The sequence below is a fragment of the Priapulus caudatus genome, unplaced genomic scaffold (genome assembly GCF_000485595.1).
Source record: "Priapulus caudatus unplaced genomic scaffold, Priapulus_caudatus-5.0.1 Scaffold152, whole genome shotgun sequence".
In the NCBI taxonomy this organism is placed as follows: Eukaryota; Metazoa; Priapulida; class Priapulimorpha; order Priapulimorphida; family Priapulidae; genus Priapulus; species Priapulus caudatus.
The window spans coordinates 145930-154676 of NW_014577213.1; the positions used below are offsets into that span (position 1 = coordinate 145930).

The following is an 8747-nucleotide window of genomic DNA, read 5'->3' on the forward strand; positions in this document are numbered from 1 at the left end:
TACCTTAATTATTTCCTCGTGTCTAAAAACCACAGTCGAGTAAATAAAGTCACTAAAATGTTAATTAGAAGTGTTGATATGTCTTAAGAAATGTATTTTGAAATTTCATGGCGGCCATTTTGAAAATTCGATGCCACGCCCACTTTAAAGGCCGATTTCGTTGAAGTCCACCTCTAATTCGGTTAAGCACCTATCAAAGTACATGTGTGCCAAATTTGGTGCTTTTATCAAAAAGTGAACACTTTACCTCTTTTTGGGAGCTTAGAACCCCTACTAACATGTTAGACAAGGTAGATGAACAGCTAGGATGTAATTTCAGAATTTGTAAGTTGCCATCCAGGTAGAAAAGATAAAATTGGAATAATAAAAAAATAAAATGACAAGTTATCTGACTGGACTGTCTGGTATTACTATTAATACTGATCAATTAGAGGTGTTATATCAGTGCTCTAAGATTTGGAATGTGTATTTAATATGACAATGTGCCTATTCAAATTCAAACTTCAAAACATACAGATGTACATAGTGAAAGTATAAATGCAGATTGAAAATAGGCTTATTTTTGATAATTATGTACTGATAGTATATAAAATTTTGTAAATAATGTTTTATTAGCTATCATACTCATAATATATATTTTAGATACTTTAGTCAAAACACATTCCTCTTTGAAATTTACAAATTGACCTTTTAAAATGATCAGAATTGGTTGCTTTCAACATAGCCTGAAAATGCAGGAAATGCCATTTCCAGGCTCTACATTTCAAAATTTTTGTGGGGGAGTACCCCCGGACACCCCGCATCGGCTAAATATTTCTGCAGTGGCACTTTTTGGGAGGCCACTACGGCCTGCACTTGCACATCTCAGGCAGATGAGTTGTGTAACAAACCTTTGTCTCTATGACTTATTTCACTTTACCTACCTTGTACGTCCTTACGGAGATATTTCATTCATACTAGATCGCGGGGGATACATGTAGTTGGCAACAACTGCCATTTCTAGTTATATTACATAATTACGCAACAAGTGCAGTAAAACAAATATTACTCCCTATACATACCTATAGGTAGATATCCCAACAACTATACATGGTGGCACGGCAATGAGCCCACTGGACGCCGTATGCATGAGTGCACGTAGACAGGTAGACTGTTAATCGGACTATGATCCGGAATTATGTAGGTGTTGACAAGCCGCTGATCAAACCTATCAGGCGGTGGCAATTAATCGAGGTATACGTAGTGTAATTTACCCTTGCGACTGTACATGTGTGGTTTGTGTGTAGTAGTGTGTAGGCCCCTACGTATCGCGTGGTTCCTTCCTCGTACGCAGGCGCGGCGAGGAATCGTCTATGGCGCGAGTACAGCACTGCCTCGGATACCTAGCGCAAAACCTGCGACTTTTTCATGCAATGCGATTCTTAAGCTGGGTTTGCACTGACGATTTTGTGTTGCCGAATTGCCAAATTGTACGAACTTGGCCAGTTGGCAACTGACAATCGGCAGTGTAAACGCAAAAGTTGGACGACCAACCGATCGGGCGCAGCGAGTTGGGAAATTCGCCGACTCGGAGCGGTCGAGTCGACGTTTTTTTTGCCAAGTGGCCAATCAGAGAACAGCAATCAGGAGGTGTGTGCCTCCACCCTAAGGGGAGAGCACGGTTTTGCCCGCTGTGAAATTGCTGCGTCAGCGGGAACGTGCAACTCCAACCCGTAGCGATTGTGCTGGTCGCTTGCAACTCGTCGCAAGCGACCAGAATCGCTCCGGGTTGCATGAAAAAGTCGCAGGTCTGCGCTAGGCTTCAATACACGTGCTCTCGTTATATCGTAGTGCATGCGTGCGTCACTCTATGATTGCTGCATTTGAACCGTTTTCAGTTGTGTGGTGCCAGTTCTTGGTTGAAAGATATTAAAATAGTATATATATGTATATATATATAAATAAATAAACAAATAAATAAATAAATATATATATACTGTATGAATGGTTAAAATTCTCGAGCGATCGCTTTTGTCTGGCGATCGCTTTGAAAAAATGAAAGCCGACTTACTCGAACTAGCATGAGAAAGTAAAGAGCAGCAGAATATTTCTTCCATATGGTTCATGTAGACTTTAATACAAAGCTAGAACTGAAAACAGGGATACCATGCAATATACAGATCGTTTTATAAAATTATAATTTAAGCTGAATATTTTCAAACAAAATGTGAAAATGTTTACACTGATCTTCGTACTTTACAGCGGATTATGTTAACAATCACTTTAAACATACGATGGTGCTGCCACCTGCAAATGCAACAACCTAATCAACAGCGGTAAGCACGAGCTACATTGTCGTACATAAAATATCGTCAACATCTCTATAATAGTAATCATCACCTTCGGCAGAAAAATAATTGAAACAGCACTTCCGGTAATATAAATAAGCTCACAAAACCTAAGTTATGCATAGAAATTTATGGTTACGGTGTGTCGATCTGCAGACCGAAGCAGCAACCGGCAAAGCCACAAACATCTATACAAAAGCTGCAATCACATCGCGAATCTGTAGTTTGGAATCACCAGAACAAAACCCGGCGCCGCCACCGACCGTAGGCGCACCGGTTACCTCGCCCCTCCCTCCCCACCCCGCGCATGTAGTACCCCCGTCATTAGATGGCTCAGGAATGAAAACATCACATGAAACACGCTCCACACCCCCGCGTGCCAAACACACACACCACCGAACGACCCGCCTGCAAAAGGTCGGCTGTCTCTTCATGGCAAGCGGCTCACGGCGGGTGAAAGTATAGCCAGAAAGATATACAAGGCAGTTCGATTAACATAACAGCGACAAGGGCGCAAGCAGCGACTACCTGGCACAGAAAACCCACAAAGTGACCGATAACACACGGAAAAGGTTCCAAAAACAACACCTATGCCACGTTACAGGTGGCACGATAGCTGTGTAAATTACCTATACACGTACGTACAACTGAACACTCGCATTCAGCACTTTTCCTATTTACTCACGCGGTAAACAAACCACGAGGTGGCACCACCACACACTGCCAGAGCTTGTGTAACTTACAGATGCCACCGGGCGAGTCTCTCGCACGCACGCACGCACGCACGCACGCACGCACGCACACACGCACGCACGCACGCACGCACGCACGCACGCACGCACACACCGGTCAACGTCACGCAATACGGTGACAATATTATAATAAAAGATGCACCCGTGTGAACGCTTGTGAATGGATCGAAGCTCATGCGTGATGACAGACAGAGTTGCGGCGACGCACGCACTATCTACGTTTCTCTGTCCCCACCACACAAGACACTTCACCACATCACCGATACACGTTTCAGTGCTTACTAATACACAATATTCAGCACGTTAATTCGTGCGAACATACACACACGCACGTACGCCAACACGCACGTAGGCATACACATACACGCACGCGCACAAGCACGTAGGCATACACATACACGCACGCGCACACCCCATTCACGTACACGCACACGCACACGCACGTACGCGCACACCCCATACACGCATGCACGCACGCACGCACGCACGCACGCACACTCATACACACGCACACTCACACACTCACACACACAAGGCAAGTGCTCATGGAAACAATGCCAGATAACTTCAACTAGTCAGACTTTAAATAACTTAAAAGTACTCTTATTTACTTTCCTTTATAGCAAGTGTCGAAATCCGGCCCATCTTACAACCGGACCATTTTACCACTGGTACAGTGCTACTAAACTTATCACAATTCGTTCATGCGTTCTTGACATCCGCTATTGCCTTATTAACTACATGGACAAGCCTATTCAACACATATACATAATATACATTAGTGTCACATATGGATAACTACAGCCAGAGATACAAAATACTACAAAATTCCATATGGGGGCCTTTATGACAGTGTGTTCGTTATACAAATAGCCAACAGAACTTCGACTGCAACGAATGGCAACACCAATTAGATTACTGCAGCTTTACCTGCACGTTAAAAACAGACGATGCCTACACACAGCCAGGTAATGCTACGTTCATACTTATTGTGCAACGAAATTCATAAACCGGTGCCACACACGGTGCGTGCGCACTGCAAGTGTGAAATCCACTCACGCGTGCGTGCTCAGAATCCACTATGCACTCAGTGCATTAGCATCGCTCGGCTGTACGAGCCTCTCAGATGCACCGACGTTGCACCGATTAAAGCTATGTACCAGCATCCGTGGGACTTGCAACTGTGTAGAGTTCCTACGCTGCAGTAGCACTGCAGCTTGGCATTCTGCGGTATTCGAACGAACCCACGTCACGGTCGTCATCGTCGCGCGTGACAATGAAACGATGCCCGTGGAAACGACCTTTGACCTCTTCCCTTCCGCATCGCCGTCGACAAACACGCAGCTTCCCACCAGAGGGCCGACTACTTCTGCCGCGACGCGCGCATGCTGCGTCGATGCGATTTCAAACAAAACGCACCGAGCCAAAAAACCGGTTTAGTAAGACTGTGTAATGCGCGCAAAAACAAATTAACTCGAGGGTAAGCAGTGACTGCAGTAGTGACGTCACAAACCATTCTCGTCGTCGGTTAACCGTAAACCGAACCGTCAACACACGCTCAGCCATTGCAGTCGTCACCATGCCAACCAGCGGCCACGCGCAGCATCCGTATCGCAACGAGACTAACGTGCTGCCACCTATCGCGGCAGCAACGAGGCGAAACATGCACGACAACGCAAGGTGACCTCACACACTACAATCGCTAGCAGTCACGACGAACGAAGCGTCAGTAAAGATAGTGCCACCCCGGTAGACTAACGGCGCGCAGTGTGAGGGCGGTTCTTGCTAAAGCATCAACATTGCCGCCCCCCCTCCCCTCACCTCACCTCGCCGTGCTACGATGGCACCCTTCTACGATGGCACATGCCCATGATGCATCTTCACTAATGTAAGACGATGCAACTGCCGCGGGGGCCAGGCAGCGGCGGGGGATGGAGGGAGGCTCGGGGGGAGCGCGCGGTCGACCAGCCGGCGGCGACGATTCAGTGATCTCCGCTCTTAACGCCCTCTTTCTCCTCCTCCTCCTCTTCCTCTTCCTCCTCCTCTTCCTCCTCTTCGCGCTCGTCCCTCTCCTCCTCACCGGCGTCGGAGTTCTCGTGTGAAGAGGGCTGCGAGACGGAGGTGACGCGCGGCGTCTGGTTCAGCGCGTTGTTGATCGTGTTGTTCGGGTGGATGGCCACGCCCGGAAAGCCGCTGCCGCCTGCCAACACCTGTTGTTGCTGCTGCTGCTGCTGTTGTGGCTGCTGATTGTTCTGAAAAGAGAAAATATTTCGCGCGGCGTGAGCGTCCGAGAATCGACGAATGATCGGGGGGACGCGCAAACGAACATTCACGGAGACATTCACGGACATTCGTGATCAGGCATTGACGGCCGCGGTCACGCGAGTCCGCAGTAACCAGAGATGCCAACATCAGTTACCCGAGTTTGCTAAGTGGGTCCGGCATAGCACCCGGAAAAATTTTTGATTCTGAGATGCAATTTCCTGCATTCTGAGGGTCAAAAATGACAATAAATTGACAAAAAATGACAATAATTGACCAAATTTTTGTTTTCCCGATCACAGGCAAATTCGTAGTTTGATACAAACTGGTCGTAGTGGTGCAAAAAGAATAGAAATTCGTATAAAATACGGATAAATCGTAGCGGTTGGCATCTCTGCAGTAACGGTTCGGCAGAGCGGCAGTTTCCGGTGTAGCGTGTGCACGAGAGCCGTCGACTCTCTGCAACAACCGACCCTTATACACAGGTCCGACCGCGAGAGGCGTACGATCTCGGCAGGATGCGAGAGCGGCATGCGCCTCTACGTACTTGTACGTACCTGTACATGGTGCAGCCTGTGCTGGGGGTGGGAGAAGGGCGGCCGCGTCTCGTCGGGCTGCGGGCTCTCCGCTCCGTCGGTCATGGCGGACTCCTCAGGCTCCTGTCCAACGAGAAACGGGACGACAGTGAGCAAGCCACGCGGTGCATCGGTCGTCACGACGACGCACCTCAGAGACATCGTTAGACAGTGTAGTCATATCAGGGGTATGCAGTATGATATACATCGATTATACTGCTCCTAGGGATTACGTGTCAACATCTATAGCAGCAATGTGAAGCATACCATAAATATTCAGATTCAGCATTATAATCTTTTAAATTGAGATTTAATGACATTAAATTGACATTAATTTACTTAATGCAATGTAAAAAATTTCGTCTAGTATTAGCACAAAATTCGACTAAACACTTTCTTAGAAAATATAAATCTACACGGCCTAAGTATAGAGTCAAATTATTAAGTATAGTCAGTCTACTACGAAATATACTACACCTGTTTTACGAAAGAGCACAACTAACCTTTTCACGGCAAGTTTTGCGTTCGGTTTAATAAAACATTGTACGACACCCGAGTAATTGGATGGGGCAAATATTCCTTTCAAAGAACGGTTATCGAGACAACTTACTTTATGACAAGTTTTTATGCAGGATAAGAGGACACCGACACAAACCAGGCAAAGGGAAAAAACACATTTCAAAATTCAAGGACTTTTCAAGGACATTTTATCGGAAATTCAAGGACATTTTATCGGACATTTTATCGGAATTCATACACAGAACAAAACACACCTGGATTAATTTAATAACCCCATTCTTAATCACTGTCACCTCTAAAACTTACCTGGATCAAATAATAAACGCTTCTAAACACTGTCACTTCTACAACATACATTGATTTACTGACTGATTTTACTGATTTACTGACTGATTTTACTGACTTACTGTAATTTGTGATCGTCATTTAACTGTCTATCGTGTCTATAGCTTTTTAAGCGCATTTAACGCAATTTTTATTGAGGTTTGCACATTATTGATGGTACAACATTTCTTTTTATTACAGGCAAGGATTCTTTCTAAAAATCCAAGGACTTTTCAAGCACAAAATCAACATTTAATAAATTCAAGTACTTTTCAAAGACTCCCCTCTAATTCAAGGACTTTTCAAGGACTGTGCGAACCATGTAATAAAAACATCATTGCCGTAGATATCGTCCAGTGTTTGTGGGCACCACATCGATTAACGAATGCCAGAACGGGCACTTGTCCACGGCACCGCGGGGAAATTCGATCTGTGCCTGCACACGAAAGAATGAAAACAGGGTTGTGGACACGCACCTCTTCAGGGCAGAGTTCGAACGCCTTCTCAAGAGTCAGCTTGGCACTGTGCGACCGTTCGAGGAAGTAGCCATTGGACGTCTCGTTAGACTGCGCCGGCGGAGACCAGTTGTTGTAGGGATACTGTGTGCTGGCTGTGTATGGTCTCTGAAACAGTACGCAACATTAGACAACAGCAAGCAACATTTTGTAAGGGATACTGTGAGTTCACACGATCGGTTTCCGACGTCAAAAGTTTTTAGGTAGAATTTTTCGTTAGAAAATGCTTTCACATACGGTAATAAAGATGGCGATTAATTCAATCGAAATTCAAATGTTGCTACTGCTAAGACGTACGAAAGAGCTAAGTGAATGCACTCCGTACACGCAGCAGACAAGCAGAAAGCCGGCCACTACTACAACCTACCCTCTCTAGCTCATCGTTCAGCCACTCAACGGAGCAAGCCCACTTGCGCTTCAGATCACCATTGCTCTGCAGCAACTCGTACGCCTTCTGGCAGCTGAAACGAGCAATCAGACAATGAGACACGCGGCCCCCTCATCTCTAGATGCCGTCAATTAGAACTTCGATAATCATTAAGTGGGTAACCTGAGGTCGTTGACTCGTTGGTCGACTAGGCGACCTGCTGGCACTACTCTCTCTATTGCGAATTGCTACTGCTCACGCTCTCATCGAGTGCAAGACAACGAACGGCTGGGGTCTCCGCCACCGATTTTCCGAAGTCGTTAATATTTTGCCAGTTAAGAGTTTGCTCTACGACTCTGAATGTTATCGGGAGAGCAGCGGTGGAAGAAGCTGCACAATGACAGTGGTACGTACTTGGAGAACAACGCCACCATGCATTTGATGCACTGATAGGCGCGTTTCTGGTGATGGCTTTTAGAACGCTGTATCGTGTCGAACAGGCCATCGCGGTCGTCTGGAATGCCTGCAAAGCCAACTGCAGCAAGATTAGACGTTGTCGAGACAGACGCAGCAACAACGCGCATCATTTGTAAAACAAACCGCACGCAAATAACAAGGAAATATTTATATCGCATGACAGTAACCAACGAACCATCTACATCTAGATCGAGTGACAACAATCGATGAAACATAAAAGCCGAAGCTGTATATAACGGCGACTCAAGAGTAACCCCCTAAAGTGTCCCCTATAGACAGGCGTGTGTTCTACCAAGGCTCATTCACTACACAACTCTAGGGAAACACCCAAAATTGTCCTTTATGTGCAGGTGACCGATCACTAGAAGTGACCGCCACAGCATGATCAACGCGACATCCGCGGGCGGCGGCGGCGGCGGCGGGGCGAGGGAGATGATGTCAGCCTCGTTCACACGAGACCTCGTATTTATAAAATACCGGATTTGCGAAATACCGTATCTGAGACAAATACGCGGCCGAGCGTTCACACGCTGATTCGCGGCTCCAGAAATACCCCCCATCATCAATAATCTCGTCATTAATCGAACGAGGATTAACCACTCACCAGCACTGCAACTTCGTTAGTGGTT

At 46.3% G+C, this 8747-nt stretch overlaps 1 protein-coding gene across 1 annotated transcript in view; it reads right to left on the reverse strand.

Annotated features, from left to right (window-relative positions):
- Positions 1–3657: 3657 nt before the first annotated feature.
- The window catches only part of LOC106806285 (probable ubiquitin carboxyl-terminal hydrolase FAF-X), a gene marked incomplete in the record, with an annotated part of 50954 nt that continues 45864 nt past the window's right edge, over positions 3658–8747 (reverse strand). Inside the window, 6 exon segments of the mRNA XM_014808169.1 lie at positions 3658–5331; positions 5899–6000; positions 7236–7382; positions 7642–7735; positions 8056–8176; positions 8444–8577. Coding sequence (XP_014663655.1) covers positions 5062–5331; positions 5899–6000; positions 7236–7382; positions 7642–7735; positions 8056–8176; positions 8444–8577 — 868 coding nt within the window.